At 37.8% G+C, this 17265-nt stretch overlaps 2 protein-coding genes and 1 non-coding gene across 7 annotated transcripts in view; 1 reads left to right on the top strand and 2 right to left on the bottom strand.

Moving 5' to 3' along the window:
- LOC127443157 (elongation factor 1-delta-like) overlaps positions 1-10541 on the bottom strand; it is a 33691-nt gene extending 23150 nt beyond the window's left edge. For 2 of the 5 annotated variants that reach the window (XM_051701711.1, XM_051701714.1), the window contains exon 1: positions 10411-10491. The gene's annotated coding sequence lies outside the window, so the exon portion shown is untranslated. Of the gene's footprint in view, positions 1-3639; positions 3849-10410 lie in introns of all 5 variants that reach the window. The other 3 variants (XM_051701717.1, XM_051701715.1, XM_051701716.1) reach the window with 3 other exon arrangements.
- Positions 10542-11111: 570 nt separating this feature from the next.
- On the bottom strand, positions 11112-11194 carry trnal-uaa (transfer RNA leucine (anticodon UAA)). The gene has a single exon. It is a non-coding gene; the product is annotated as a tRNA-Leu (tRNA).
- A 3658-nt stretch (positions 11195-14852) lies between these two features.
- ghrhra (growth hormone releasing hormone receptor a) overlaps positions 14853-17265 on the top strand; it is a 21201-nt gene continuing 18788 nt past the window's right edge. The window contains exons 1-2 of the mRNA XM_051701718.1: positions 14853-14977; positions 16529-16637. Of these exons, the coding sequence (XP_051557678.1) occupies positions 14909-14977; positions 16529-16637 (178 nt within the window). The 5' untranslated portion in view covers positions 14853-14908. The remainder of the gene's footprint in view (positions 14978-16528; positions 16638-17265) is intronic.

Genomic DNA, 17265 nt, shown 5'->3' with positions numbered 1-17265 from the left:
TATCAAAATTAAAAATTCCAATTACTCCAAAAGAATTTGCTGTGGGGAGACCAGGAATAATTGTAACGCTTAATAAATGTAACATTGAAAATAACTTAAGGCACAGTGCGCACACCGCACCCATTTCATGCACTTTGCATAAGCAATTCAAATCTCTAGCCCCCCCCCAGACATAACGGAGAGTTGCGTTAACAATAGACACCGATGTAAAAAATAAAAAAAAAAACCTATTCGAAACTAGTTGTCTTATATAAAAATGTCTTATGTCATTTTTGTTTTTAAGGTCATAATTTTATCTATAGTAAATCAAATCATACTTCATTTTAAACAATTATCTCTCCTTCAAAAGATACATTTGAGTTTGTGTAGTTTTCAAGCCTGATTTAATAGCAATTTTACCAAATGTCCGCAAACTTCCTGTCTGCATGAATGTAATAGCCGTTACTGTTATTGCATACAACCTAGCATACACTTGCCATAACTGTAAATATTTCATAAAATATTACATTAAATGTGAGATTTCGATCTACTGTTATATTTTTCATTGCTATGCATTGTTTTGGAGCTTTAAGTTTAAATAAATTAACAAAATGAATAACAAGAATGCTTTTGTTTGCTTTGTTTACATGTGTTGTGAATGTTACAAATAAAGTTGCCTCATAATCTGAGGATTTGTCTAGAGTGATGATGTGTTTTACTCAAATTATAATGCTTTTTTTTTTTTTGTTTTTACTATTACAGTAATCACAGTCCCTGTTACAATTACACAGCATGGGTGTTATGAATTTAACATCGTGATCTAGTTTAATTGTATCTTACTTGGTTAAGTTAAAAATGTAACTAATACAGGTAAAGAGAGATGACATGTCAAAGATGTTTGAGGCAAACTTTTACAGCCATAGGCTAAACTTTTTCTGAATGGGCAAAACCCAGAAAGTTCCAATCATCCCTGTTCTCCACACAGCTAATTCTTTGAGTAATTGGAATGTTTTATTTTAATAAAGATACTGAATAATTTAACAAAAACCCTTAGCCTAAATTACTAAAATTATATATATTTTTTTATAAATGTTTCTCTGATAATAAGGACTTGAATTTAAACAAAATATAGGCTACTTATTCCAAATGTATCATCTATGTGGGGAAAAGTTGTTCTTATCAATTAAAAACCAAGAAAGGGGCATTTTTTTTAATGATAATTTTTTTTTTGCTTCAACATCGAATTCATGTGTCAAGAGTGTCAATCACTGAAACAACAGTGCCACCATGAGGAACAAATATATGGCTATGAAATACTTCCGTAACACACAAGTGACATTTCCCGTTGCTGTGCTAAAAATTTTAAATGGAAGAGCACTCATTAGTATAAGCTTTAAGCACAAAAACAAAACAAAAAAACAGAGCAATATGCAAACCAATAGATGTGTTATGATAGTAAATTTACATAGATACGAAATAATGTGATTTTATATCAATTTAACGAGATGAAATATGATTTATGGACGTGCAAATATATATTAGACCTACTACACTATTTCGGGTCTCTAGCGACCCTATACAATTTGTGTAAAACAAAAAAAAACATGGTTAGAAAAGAATGTATATTTTGCAATTGCATTTTAACGTTGTACTATCCATAACAGATAGATTGAATAATACTGAAGAATTGGGGCATTGTGAAGTTGAGGGGGTGGAAAAGGGGTGGAATGATGTCCCGGGTCGCTACCGATCTGAGGTATGGAAGGGATAAAACGAAGTAGACCATGGGGTAATTTTGCGTGCATATGCGAGGGACATCAATAGGCTATTTTTAAAACACAACTTATGCCACGTATATAGGTTGCCGTACCCATGCCTACACAGAAGAAATGCTGATGCAGTTACCAATGCCAGCGCATTTGGTGACGCTAAAGTACAGAAAGCTGTTTTCACCACCAACATTAAATGCCGAAGCAGCCAACATAATTTTGCTGAATGGCTAATGTCACCTTTGTGTGTTATGTCATTTTATAACATGTATCATCATTTAAATGTAACAGTATCATGACACAACAGGGTGGACAAATCGAGGGGCACACAAAATATACAGTTCATTCAGAAAGTATTCAGACCCCTTCATTTTTTCACATTTTGTTTTGTTGCAGCCTTATCCTTAAGCCTTATTTTTTTCACATCAATCTACACTCCATACCTCTTAATGACAAAGCAAAAACCAGATGTTTGATAAATTAAAAAGAAAAAACTGAAATATCACATAAGTATTCAGACCCTTTGCTATGACACTTGAAATTTAGCTCAGGTGCATCCCTTTGTCTGGATCATCTTTGAGATGTTTCTACACTTTGTTCGGAGTCCACCTGTGGCAAATTCAATTGATTGGACATTATTTGGAAAGGCACACACCTGTCTACATAAGGTCTCATGGCTGAAAATGCAGACTAAAAACCAACCCATGAGGTCAAAAGGAACTGACTGCAGAGCTCAGAGACAGTATTGTGTCGAGGCACAGATCTGGGGAAGGCTATAAAATAAAATGTCAGCTGCACTGAAGGTTCCCAAGAGCACAGAGGCCTCCTAAATTCTTAAACAGAAGTTTGGAACAACCAGGACACTTCCAAGAGCTGGCCACCCGGCCAAACTGAGCAATAGGGGAGAAGGGCCATGGTAGAGTGGCCAGACAGAAGCCTCTCCTCAGTGCAAGACACATGACAGCCCGCTTGGAATTTGCAAAAAAAGCACCTGAAGGACTCTCAGATTGTGAGAAACAAGATTCTCTGGTCTGATGAAACGAAGATTGAACTGTTTGGCCTCAATTCCAAGCCTCATGTCTGGAGGAAACCAGGCACCGCTCATAACCTGCGCAATTCCATCCCAACGGTGAAGCATGGTGGTGGTAGCATCATGCTGCGGGGGTGTTTTTCAACAGCAGAGACTGGGGGACTGGTCAGAGTTGAAGAAAAGCTGAATGCAGCAAAATACAGAGATGTTAATGAAAACCTGGTCTAGAGTGCTCAGGACCTCAGACTGGGCTGAATGTTTACCTTCAAACAGGACAATGACCTTAAGCACAGAGCCAAGACAATGCAAGAGTGGCTTATGGACAACTTTGCGAATGTCCTTGAGGGACCCAGCCAGAGCCCGGACTTGAACCCAATCGAACATCTCTGAAGAGACCTGAAAATGGCTGTCCACCAACGGTCCAATCAAACCTGACAGAGCTTGAGAGGATCTGCAGAGAAGAAAGGCAGAAAATCCCCAAATCCAGGTGTGCAAAGCTTGTCGCATCATACCCAAAAAGATTTAGGCTGTAATCGCTGACAATTGTGCTTCAACTAAGTACTGTGTTAAGGGTCTGAATACTTATGTCACTGTGATTTCTATTTTTTCTTTTTAATAAATTTGCAAATTCAAAAATCTGGTTTTTGCTGTCATTATGGGGTATGGTGTGTAGTTTGACATGAAAAAAATAAAGCATTTTAGCATAAGGCTGCAACATAAAATGTGAAAAAATGAAGGGGTCTGAATACTTTCTGAAAGCACTGTACAAAGAAATACCATAACTGGCATGAAGGACTTAAATGTCACCGAACTGTAGGTATGACCCACATACAAGCCTATAAAACATGTAAACAAACTCACCGTAAATGGCCAAATGCTGTTCAGGGTCGATGGGTTCGCGGTACTTAGTTTGAGAACGGATCAGCAAGGCTGCCACAAGCTGAAGTCGAAGTCTTTTTTTATCCCGCTTGCTACTACTGTGATTCCATAGTTGTTTTGCAAACTTTTAAAGTAGTTCTTCCTCCGTCAAAGGCTCCGTACTGAGGTAATTGCTTGTCAATTAACGCCACCTATTGTAAAGGTGTAAATGTGCTAACTGTGAACATTTGTCACTTTCTATGTAAGAGCCATTTGTCAGCAATTCACTTCGCATAACCGTACCGCCTCCAGTGTGAAAAGGCCTTTTGACTTATGAAACATCGGTATGATATTCATGAATGCTGCATGATTGAAATAAGATTGAAAATCACAATATAGCCTTGCGTGATTGCTAAATCTTAAAAGGCTGTGTAATTATAATTAATTAATTATAGTTTTATTTATTTATCACACATTATACATTTGCACATATACAGTGAAATTCTTTTTTTCAGCTAAGCTGGGGTCAGAGCGCAGGGTCAGCCATGATATGGCGCCCCTGGAGCAGATAGGGTCAAGGGCCTTACTCAAGGGCCCAACAGTGGCATCTTGGCGGTGCTGGGGCTTGAACCCCCAACCTTCTGATCAGTAACCCAAAGCCTTAACCGCTGAGCCACCAATGCCCCTCATGAGCCCAAAGCCGCCGCAGAGCCAGCGGTAAAGCCACGCAAGCCATGGCCCAAACGAAGGCAAATATGCATTTCCCCCAATACATCATCTTCACTCTGTAATCAGCAAAATCAGGGAAAACAAGGAAACGCTTCTGTTAGTTGCACCGAAATGGCCCAACCAATCCTGGTTCCAGGAGATGACAGAATTGTTGAACAGTCCCCCTGTGGGAAAGACCACTGAGGAGGGACCTCCTTTCACAAGCCCAAGGCACGATTTTGCATCCCCAGCCAGAGCTGTGGAACCTACACATGTCGCCCCTGAACAGAGCACATCGAACCAGCTGGAACTGACCCAATCAGTATTAAACATTTTACAGGCCAAAGTGCCATCCACGAGACGTCTCTATGTGCTCAAATTGCAGGTGTTTGCAAACTGGTGCTCTTCGCGCAACGAAGACCCAATCAATTGCTCCATAGGTGAAATACATTTCTTCAAGGGCGATTAGACACTGGTCTTACCCCATCAACGCTTAAGGTCTATGTAGTGACTATCTCTGTGTTTCATGCCCCAGAGGCGAGCTCCTCTATATATCAGACACAATCCAATCATTAAATTCCTTAAGGGAGCGAGGCGGTTAAACCCCCCTCACCCCGCTACGGTGCCGACTTGGGACCTAAATTTAGTGCTGAAAGCACTTACAAGCTCCCTGTTCTAACTTTTGGAATCTGTTGAGCTACGCATCCTTTCATTAAAGACCACATTTCTGGCCTCATTTAAATGGGTGGGTGACTTGCAAGCACTGTCAACTGACAGCTCATATCTGGAGTTACATTTACATTTAATCATTTAGCAGACGCTTTTATCTAAAGCGACACATATGAGACACACAGCAAGCAATTTGTCATACAAAGTTTAATGACATCTGCAGTATAGGACTGCCAAGTTCTCACAGTGGCTGGACTAGTAAAGATGCTAGCACAGAAGAAAGAGACATTAAGTGCATGTTGAATGCAGTGGTAAGTACTATTAGTGTGGGTTGGTTAAGTGCTCGTGGAACAGATGTGCTTTCAGCTGGTTCTTGAATGTTGAGAAGGTAACAGCAGATCGTGTGGAGGTTGGAAGTTCATTCCACCACAGAGGAGCAGAGAAACTGAATGATCGTGAAATAGACTTTGAGCCTCTTTGTGATGGGACCACCAGGCGTTGCTCATTTATAGACCGCAGTGAGCGAGTTGGAGCATAGACCTGTAGAAGTGAATTGAAGTAAGAGGGTGCGGTTCCATTGGCTGTCCTGAAAGCCAGAGTCAAAACCTTGAATTTGATGCAGGCAGCTACAGGTAGCCAGTGGAGTGAAATCAAGAGTGGGGTGACATGAGCCCTTTTTGGCTGATTGAAGACCAGATGTGCTGCTGCATTCTGGACCATCTGCAGTGGCTTAACTGTGTTAGCTAGAAGGCCAACCAACAGAGCATTGATGTAGTCCAGTCTTGAAATGACCAGAGCTTGGACCAGGAGCTCTGTAGCATAATTCAGACAAGAAAGGTCTGAATTCCTGATGGTGTAAAGCGGAACTCTGCAAGACCATGCAGTTGATGAGATGTGTGCAGTGAAATTAAGCTAGTCATCTACCACCACTCCCAGGTTCCAGAGTTCGGACAAAACCTTTCAAAAGCCCTGATTAAACCTAGAAAAGGCTACGTGCCTAGGGTTTTATCAGTACCCTTCAGGGCTCAGGTGGTCCGTTTGAAAGCCTTCTACCCCCCACCTTTATTTCAGACAAGGAACGGTCAATGCATTTGTTATGCCATGTGTGGGCATTACTCACATATTTTGAACGCACCTGCCAGTTTCAACTGTCGGACTAGCTCTTTATTTGTTATTGAGGTCGCACAAAAGGCATGTCTGTCTCCAAACAAAGGCTCTCACACTGGATTGTAGATGCGATCGTCCTCACATATGAGTCGCAAGGCATAAATTGCCCTGTCGGATTAAAGCACATTCAACTAGAGGCATGGCATCATCATGGGCATGGACAAACAATGTGTCCCTACAGGACATATGTTTGGCAGCAGGATGGTCATCATATAATACGTTTGCGAGGTTTTACAACCTGGATTTAAGTTTCATTTCCTCTCAAGTCCTTTCTGTTTAGAGCACTCTTTATATCCAGTAAATTAAGCCAAAAACCCTCTGTTACGTGTAGGTTGTCATTTGTATGTAGAGCTTGGTTTTAATACCTGCTCTATAAAATCACAAGCACTCCTTTTAAACATAAAACCTACTTTTCCCAACTATGATTGTGAAACGGTTAATATTACACTATGAGTATCTTATAAAATCCCCAGATTATATTCATTTCCATCTGGTAATTCCACATGGATTATTTATTCATATATACACATATATAGCCTACATATGTATATACACAGTTCAAATATATAATTCAAGTTATTGGCCTGCGAGCCCGTGGCTCTTTACACATATCTATGATTAAGTATTTTTTTTCAGGGAGTATAACGTCACATAGTGCGCCGGGATGGGATTCTGTTCCCCATAGCAATGTCGAAGTGAACTGAATCTAAAGGGAACGTCACCGGTTACATATGTAACCTCGGTTCCCTGAGATAAAGGGAACGAGACATTGCGAAAGCTGGCCGCACTTCTTCCTCAGACAAATTAGGTAAAAGTAATGCCCTCTGTCCCCAAGTCAGAAAAATCTGAAGTAATGGTGATTGAGCACCCGCTTATATAGGCCAAGTTTGTGCCTGGAAGGGGCGGGCCTCAAACACCATTGCCAATCGGAAGATTAGCGTTGTTGTACAAGGGTTTAAACCAGGTCCTGGAGTACCTTTCCCCATAGCAATGTCTCGTTCCCTTCATCTCAGGGAACCGAGGTTACATACGTAACCTGAGACGTTTTCAAATATAGTCTGCTTTGCTGTGTGAGCAAGCGGCACCCTCTAGTGGACTGGACGGCATTATCCATTATACAATTATAATACAGAGTTTAAAGAGGGGTTTATTCCTTTGGTTCAAACTTCTTATATTTCCATGATGTGGATGACATTTCCATTGAATTGCCCAACATATGCATAGTATGAATTTGTAACGTTCTATCAAATACATGTATATACAGTTGTGCTCAAAAGTTTGCATACCCTGGCAGAAATTGTGAAATTTTGGCACTGATTTTGAAAATATAAATGATCATGCAAAAAAAAAAAAGTCTTTTATTTAAGGATAGTGATCATATGAAGCCATTAATCATCACATAGTTGTTTGGCTCCTTTTTAAATCATAATGGTAACAGAAATCACCCAAATGGCCCTGATCAAAAGTTTACATACCCTTGAATGTTTGGCCTTGTTACACACACACACACACGGTGACACACACAGGTTTAAATGGCAATTAAAGGTTAATTTCCCACACCTGTGGCTTTTTAAATTGCAATTAGTGTCTGTGTATAAATAGTCAATGAGTTTGTTAGCTCTCACATGGATGCACTGAGCAGGCTAGATACTGAGCCATGGAGAGCAGAAAAGAACTGTCAAAAGACCTGCGTAACAAGGTAATGGAACTTTATAAAGATGGAAAAGGATATAAAAAGATATCCAAAGCCTTGAAAATGCCAGTCAGTACAGTTCAATCACTTATTAAGAAGTGGAAAATTCAGGGATCTTGATACCAAGCCAAGGTCAGGTAGACCAAGAAAGATTTCGGCCACAACTGCCAGAAGAATTGTTCAGGATTCAAAGAAAAACCCACAGGTAACCTCACGAGAAATACAGGCTGCTCTGGAAAAAAGACTGTGTGGTTGTTTCAAGGAGCACAATACTACGATACTTGAACAAAAATGAACTGCATGGTCGAGTTGCCAGAAAGAAGCCAATGCCACAAAAAAGCCCGGTTACAATATGCCCGACAACACCTTGACACGTCTCACAGCTTCTTGCACACTGTAATTTGGAGTTACGAGACCAAAATAGAGCTTTATGGTCACAACTATAAGTGTTATGTTTGGAGAGGGGTCAACAAGTATTGTGCTCCTTGAAACAACCACATCGTCTTTTTCCAGAGCAGCCTGTATTTCTCCTGAGGTTACCTGTGGGGTTTTCTTTGTATCCCGAACAATTCTTCTGGCAGTTGTGGCTGAAATCTTTCTTGGTCTACCTTACCTTGGCTTGGTATCAAGAGATCCCTGAATTTTCCACTTCTTAAGTGATTGAACAGTACTGACTGGCATTTTCAAGGCTTTGGATATCTTTTTATATCCTTTTCCATCTTTATAAAGTTCCTTTACCTAGTTAAGCAGGTCTTTTGACAGTTCTTTTCTGCTCCCCATGGCTCAGTATCTAGCCTGCTCAGTGCATCCACGTGAGAGCTAACAAACTCATTGACTATTATACAAAGACACTAATTGCAATTTAAAAAGCCACAGGTGTGGGAAATTAACCTTTAATTGCCATTTAAACCTGTGTGTGTCACCTTATGTGCCAAACATTCAAGGGCATGTAAACTTTTGATCAGGGCCATTTGGGTGATTTCTGTTATCATTATGATTTTAAAAAGGAGCCAAACAACTATGTGTTAATAAATGGCTTCATATGATCACTATCCTTAAATAAAATAGTTTTTTTTGCATGATCAGTCATATTTTCAAAATCAACGCCACAATTTCTGCCAGGGTATGCAAACTTTTAAGCACAACTGTATGTAAATATATGTAAAATGTGAGTTTTGATGTTTTGAACTGTAAAAACAGAAGTGCAAAAATGGTTTAGTAGTACAAAATAATCCCTTTTTTCAATTTCGATTATCATGTTATCATATTTAGTTATTTTTATCTTCCGTGTATCTTTTATTGTGGCACTCTTTAAATTTTTGGCCTTTCGTGTGTTCAACAGATCCAATGCATCAATGGAAATTATTTGTTAGAAGAGTGAAGGAAAAAAATCTTGTACATTTTAAAGCAGAATTCCAAAGTTGTCTGATGACAAAATAATGTATGTGGCAAAATATTGGCATCGGCCTATAGTTAAAATAAATAAATACATTTCAGTAATGCACATAAATTGCAACTCAGTGGGGCAATGCATTGCATTGTAATAAACATAAAAATAGATAAGACAGTTGTCAAAGTAGAATAAAGCCACAAGACCTGAATATTATGCATGTTAACATGAGACTACCATGATAAAACTGCAAAATTATTGTTAATTTTTACTTTCATGTATTATGCGCAAGAAACCCAGGAAAAGACTATTTACAAAGACTTATCTTTACAGCTCTCATCTATTTCGTCTGTAGTGCATAACCAGACATTCATTCGTCTAGAAAAGTAATCCCACAACATTAAAAGGACAACTTAGACAACTTCACAGCTCAATTTTTAAATTTTTTTTTTTTTTTTACTGGATAATTAATACAAGCCAAATAAATAAATAAATAAATAAATAAAAATAAAAATGTTCTAAATGCTTTGCCCCATAGACTTCTATTGCAAGCACACTGCATTAGGCTACTGTAAACACGACCGGGGCTAATAATTGTCTACTATGATAATCGACAATATCGAGTTTAAGTTGTTTCGAATACGGAACCTTTTTTTTTCTTTAAAATACTTCCTTTAGAAAGTAAGGAGCAACTTTGTGAATCATAAACGTGAAGTGCACCTAAAGACTAAAACCCGGAGAGACCTGCATGTCAGGATTAGATGACACATACAGATCCGTTACAGATGCTTCAAGTGACTCGCCCTGTTTATAAACTCATGAAACATAAACTGTCGAACTAAACTGCATATGTGCTGTCCGTATGATTTGCTTCTTATGAATATAAACTCACGCAACACAACTATAACAGATGTACATCAACTTAGACGCCTTTATAATGAACAAGTTGTTTTATTCACACCGAAAAACCGTAATCGTTTATAGAGTGTGCTCAAATTAATGGAGGTTTAAATTCCGCTGTGGATTAAACGTGTTTCACACGCAGCCACGTGGCGCGACACAAACAGCGGAACACTCCAGTAATGCCGCTATAAAAGTGACACATGTTTACCACTATCGTGCTGATCAAAATTGAAGTTTAACTTACTTTTGAAGAGTTTGATAAGTAACAAGCGGTTCGATTGTACTTCTCCGCTAGACTCTTTTTACAGAAAGGTGCTGACAGAGCCGGGTAACATGAACTTATATTTGACAGAGGGGATTCCTTTCAAATGTTACCGTCCTTGTGATACGACACAATGCAGATTTCCCGATTTTAGCATTAAACTTGCATATATGTTCATAAGTAATGATTCTAATCTAATAAAGTATGCAAATATGTGTATATTTTAGTATTGTTTAGATACTGGCGAGTAGCACACCCCTCAGGACATGCATGGCACATTCCAGCTGAGTTGCAACCAAACATTCCGTCCTGCTCGTGCTCTCGTGCCAGAACAGTAACAGCTGCACATTCATATAAGCCTAATTAATAAATAAATAAATATTATTATTAATTTTAGTGAAAAGCTCAACTTCAGAAAATATCATGATATCCAGATATCATGCTTAGAGAACTAAGTATGTCTTTAAATGATTTTAATAACATTAGAAGGTCACAGTCATTTGAATAGCCTATTTATATATCATGTTGCTCGAGCTGATACCAAACTTTTTCTGTCAGAAGTCGGTACTGTCGGGTCAAATTCTTTCAAAGATTCGACCTTTTATAAGGACAGATTTTACAATTCAGATATTTTCATGCACGTTACCGCATTCAGATTTCGATTGAAATCAAGATTTGACTCTTACCAGGAGTGGGGTTCGAACCCACGCGGACATTTGTCCATTGGATCTTAAGTCCAACGCCTTAACCACTCGGCCATCCTGGTTGTCTCTGAGAGATCTTTGTCTAATAGAGGAGGTTCTCAACGATGGGCTCAGGACTCACTAAGAGGCCTCAGTACACTTACAGGGAGGCCTCAAGATCTCTTAAAATTATTTAAAATATGACAGATTATTATAATATATTATAATTTTTATATTATTAGTATAATTCAACTTACTGAAAATGCTAGCTTGCTTTTTATGAAGAATATACAGTTCTACACATTTCTGGAATCACAAGTTTTAAGGAAATATCTTATAGTAGATATATCTTATAATATAAATGTCTAATAGCCTATATTGGGGGCCTTTGAATATTTTCTCCAACAATGGGGGAACTTGGAGTCAAAAAGGTTGAGAACCATTGTAGTAGACCAGTGGTTTTCAACCTTATTCCTGGAGGACCCCCACCACTACACATTTTGGATATCTACCTGATCAAACACACCTGATTAAATTCATCAGCTCGTTCGTGGAGACTTCAAGACCTGGGAGACTCCCAGGTCTCCAGGAAATCTCTCACAGAGACTTCCTGAAGGCTCTAAGAACAGGGTTGGGAACCACTGTTCTAGACCATTGATACTCAACCCTGTTCCTGGAGGTCCCCCAACACTACACATTTTGGATATCTCCCTAATCAAACACACATCTTTCAACTCATCAGCTTGTTAGTGGAGACTCAAAGACCTGAATTGGGTGTGCCATTAAAGGGAGATATATAAAATGTGCAGTGTTGTGGGATCTACAGGAACAGGGTTGAGAACCAATGTAGTAGACCATCTTCCTCCAATAGGTACAGTTCAAACAGAAGTTAATGTAAGGAAAACCAATGACCATAAAGTCTGCTTGGAGTCATCCATATAACAGCAATACAGTGCTAAATAAAGTGGAGTGGAATTTCTGGCCTTAAACCCTTTAAAGGGATAGTTCACCCAAAAATGAAAATTCTCTCATTATTCACTTAGGCTGCTGCCATCCCAGATGTGAATGACTTACTTTCTTCAGCAGAACACATATGAAGATTTTTAGAATATAGAGCTCTGTCAGGTCCTTATAATGGATGTAAACGGGTGCCAGCACTTTGACGGTCCAAAAGTCACATTTAGGCAGCATAAAAGTAACCCACACGACTCCAGTCGATCAATGAGTGTCTTCTGAAGCAAATCGATATGTTTGTGAAAAAACTAAATTGATAATTAAAACATTATTAACTTTCAAAAAGTGCTTCCTGCCAACAGCTGACATGAAGCGTGATGTAAGCGTTCATGAGAGAATTCGGAAGAGGCGCTTATTTACAACAGAAGAACGAATGTCATGTGAGAGTTCGGCCATTTCAAACAGAATCAGACACTTGGATGGAAGTGCCAATTTAAAGATAAAAACATTTTAGTTATCGGCTTGTTTCTTACATAAACCTATTGATTCGCTTCAGAAGATATTCATTGATCGACTGGAGACATGTGCATTACTTATATGCTGCCTAAAGATGACTTTTGGACCGTCAAAGTGCTGGCACCCGTGTTCTCCCATTATAAAGACCTGACAGAGCTCTATCTTCTAAAAACCTTCATATGTGTTCTGCTGAAGAGAAACAGTCATACACATCTGGGATGGCATCAGGGTAAGTGATAATGAAAGAATTTTCATTTTTGGGTGAACTATTCCTTTAATGCATACTTCGGGTCTTTAGTGACCCAGGACCTCATTCCACCCCACCTCATTCTTTTTCCTTAATTATGAGTTATGAGTTATTTTTGAGTTATGCCCATATCTCTTTACTATTCCTCAATGTTTCTTTTCTAAATAGTGTAAATAATAAATTAAAAAAGAAGGAGAAAAACTGAAAAATTGTTAAAACAGTAAATATATTATAACTGCTTGATTACCAAAAGTGTATAGGGTCATTAAAGGTGCACTCAGTCAATTTTATCTCATTAAAAAGTTTAACTCCTAAAGAAATGAATTTAAATTTTTAAATATATAGATATATATAATCATGAGCACTCACATGAAACTAATAATCCAGTCACATCAGTGACCTTATAAAAGTTGCTGTTTTATTCTACATGGAGAGGGTCCCCTCATGGGGGCTGCCATGTTAGAATCACATGAGCAGTCAAATACCACTCAGTTATTGGACACTTTCACTCATGGATTAAATTAATCATGGCTGACATTATTTAGTGAATTTCTACAATGGCATCTGTGACTGAAAACAAATGATTTTGAATGATGCTGCATCCATGCCACAAGGTGTCACTGCAAGTCCTATATGACACAAGCAAAAAGTTACTGAGTGCACATAGATATGTAATAGTGTCATTTTGTTCTTTCTGCGCTTCCATAAATAATATTTGTATGATTATTTCATATCTATATACGTTTACTTTCACAGGATATACTGTATATTTATTTGCATATTACAAGAGAAATGAGTACTATATTCATACAAATGACTAATATATCACACTGATTTTCTGTGTGACAATGGTGAATTATCAGTATTCCACAATATATATCATACAAGCTATTTCTTACACAAATGGCCCTGATGTGTCAGTGATTGTCCTATCTGACATCTGACATTTATATTTGATGAAGAAGCAACATGGAAGTAAACTATAGCAAGTGTAACACATGAACAATATGATTTGGCTATTGTCATTTGCGTGAACTACGGAAATGATGCAAGTTGTGCATTTTTTTTTTACTCAAAAAGTGCCTAAAAAATACATGTAGCACGTGTAGATTATTTGTTATGTGTAGATCAATATGTGTTTGACAGCCAGTTGCGTCTCATGAAATGTCAATTTCATTGTGTTCTATGTTTGCTGTATTATCTATTTGAATAATAAAACATCAAGATATATCAGAATATTTTGTATTCTATTATTTTCAAATTGTCTTGAAATTTCTTTGAATATGTTACACTATCTGGGCATTTTGTAGATCCATTTTTGATAGATATAGATGGTGGGTCACTAAAGACCCGAGAATGTAATAATGTTTGGTGAAACACTCATACACTGAAGGGTTAATATATTAATATATAGCAAGTTAAGACCATTAGAAATACCTCTTTAAATTAACTACCAGCAGTCCAGTAAATAACAATCAGGCTACTCTAAATTTTACCATTAAAACTGATATAATTAGCCTACTAAAAATGTAAAAATACAGACCATTGTAAACATGGTACAGCAAGTAGCTAAGAGTACAAAATACTTAGGAATGGCTTATTGTTTCTTCCAACTATATTTTTAATTATTCACATCTATCAGATGACATTTCCTCACCCCTTCAGCTCTGAACCATCTGCCCCCATTTAACAACCTGAAAATAGATGTGCTTTCTTACTAAATATTCATGTGCGTCATGTACCTGTATGCTTTTGTCTGAAAACGCAGACATCACGCAAAATCAATTTCTTAACTTCTGGGACAGTTGCTTATCTTTTCGATCTGAAATTAGGTTACATAAAAAAATAAAAAAATAAAATAAAAAGTGTGTAACACAAATCCACGACATAACTGAGTCTCTACTATCCATATAGCGCGCTCCACGTCCGCGTCATGAAGACGCGCAAAAGCGCATCATCCAAAGAGAGAGTGAATCAAAATGTGCTTCAGTCCGTCTGAATCGCGCTGTTTGAGGAATACACAGGGATATTCAGTGTCTCTTTGCGGTCAGTTTCTTGGGTCATCAAACCCTGGACTATAATGGTTGCTGCTTTTGGATATAATATGAGTGTTCTTCATCTGTGCATATTTGCGACTTTTTGGAGAGCTGTAAGTATTGAATCGGGAATATCTTATACAATATTTCATATGTTGTACAATGAACATTTTATAAAGCTCAGTATTATAGATTATATTAAAAACAATCTAAATAGTTTTGAATGTCTTGCACAGTTTAGCAGTATATGGTTGATACAAGAAGTGATTTTGAAATTAATGAATAGGTTTTTATGGGATATTAATGCACATTTGTCGGAATAAATTAAGAACAATTATGGTAATAATATTAAAGCCTAAAGAATCCCTTGTCAAAAAAATCCTAAAGGAATCCTGTTTGCATTTCTAACATAATTTGGAACCTACGGATCCTAAAGGGAATTTGCCTGTAGAGTTCCAATACAAAACAAAAACAAGACAAAAACATAATATACCCATGTTATAGATTTCTGTACAATTTTTAAGTATTTGAGAACTGATGTTCAATTTTTTTCTTATACTATATTTATTTAGTCTGTCAACTCAAATTCCTCATAAGAGCAAACTCACTTGCCATTTAAGAACATATTCGATAATCAATTAACAATCAAGAAGTAGGAATTTCCATTTATACTGTATGGTCTTGAGATTCTTCTTCTTATTATTATTATTATTATTGGTTCCGAATGATTTAAAGATTTATTTATTTTTTTTTTTTTTGACAACAGGGTCATAAAAATAAATAAATAAGTAACATGTATAGAAGCTATTAAAGTGATAGGACTTCAAATGTTTAAATTGGATGTTTAATAGAGTTTATTTTTTACTTTCTCACAACCATATGATTTTTACACTTATTATTTCATCTCTCACTGGGAACAGTCTCAGTTTTTACCCCATGGTGTAGTTTATAACTGTGTTTCAGTTTATGAAGGTTGGATGCATTTGTCACAATAAGTTTCTGAATCACAGCATCATTACTACGTTCTTTATTGCTCGTAATCACAACATGTAGTGTATTATTTTAAACTTCTGGTAATAACCATTATACACTCACTGAGCACTTTATTAGGAGCAATATGGTCCTAATAAAGTGTCCGACGTGGTCTTCTGCTGTTGTAGCCCATCCGCCTCAAGGTTCGATTTGTTGTGCATTCTGAGATGCTTTTCTGCTCACTATAATTGTACAGAGTGGTTATCTGAGTTACCATAGCCTTTCTGTCAGCTTGAACCAGTCTGGCCATTCTCCGTTGACTTATCCCATCAACAAGGCGTTTCCATCCACAGAACTGCTGCCCACTGGATGTTTTTTGTTTTTGGCACCAATTGGAGTAAAGTCTAGAGACTGTTGTGCATGAAAATCCCAGGAGATCAACAGTTACAGAAATACTCAAACCAGCCCTTCTGGCACCAACAATCATACCACGGTGGAAAATCACTGAGATCAATTTTTTTCCCCCATTCTGATGGTTGATGTGAACATTAACTGCATTGTACTGCTGCCACACGATTGGCTAATTAGATAATCACATGAATAAGTATGAGAACAGGTGTTCCTAATAAAGTGCTCACTGAGTGTATGTGCCAACTACTTCTGTAAACATCTTGTATTCTGTGGTTCATCAGATGCAGGCCATCCATCCAGACTGTGCTATTATCTCTCAGCTGATACAAGACCAAGCGACCTGCATCCAGACCAGGAAGAGAGAGACCAAAAATCAGTCCCAACAAACAGGTTCGTCAGCATTATCATACTGATGAAGAACACGCACACACACACAAAAAAAGGATTTTGTGGTTATAGCTGAAAAGATTAAGTATCTTTAGTTGAATAAATTAGTTTAAGCGTAAACTTGAAAAAATTAAGTAAATTCTAGATTTTTACTCAATTCAAAAATTTAAAAAATAATGCTTTAGCTTATAAGTAAATATTACTGATGATTGCTTATTATATTTACAATGTGTCATCATACATCAGTCCTAAAGGGACTGTAGGGGCAGGTGGCTCAGCAGTTAAGGCTCTGGGTTACTGACCCAGGGGTTCAAGCCCCAACACCACCAAGATGCCACTGTTGGGCCCTTGAGCAAGGCCCTTGACCCTACCTGCTCCAGGGGCACTGTATCATGGCTGACCCTGCACTCTGGCCTCAGCTTAGCTGGGATATGCAAAAACTTTTCAAAGCTGGTGTTTTGCTTGCATGGTTCCACTATTTGCAGATTTATTTGCACAGGTCACTTGCACACACACACTTCCCATTTGAAATATTTACAGTAAAAATATATTCATGCTCTGGTTCTTACTGATGATACGGTACCAGGATAAAAGGTGAGTTTGTTTACCCCTCCTTCATTGGTCTAACACC

The sequence above is a fragment of the Myxocyprinus asiaticus genome, chromosome 6 (assembly GCF_019703515.2).
Source record: "Myxocyprinus asiaticus isolate MX2 ecotype Aquarium Trade chromosome 6, UBuf_Myxa_2, whole genome shotgun sequence".
NCBI classification, from domain to species: domain Eukaryota; kingdom Metazoa; phylum Chordata; class Actinopteri; order Cypriniformes; family Catostomidae; genus Myxocyprinus; species Myxocyprinus asiaticus.
The sequence above is the reverse complement of the archived record's forward strand: the minus strand, read 5'-3'. Positions and strand labels throughout refer to the sequence as shown.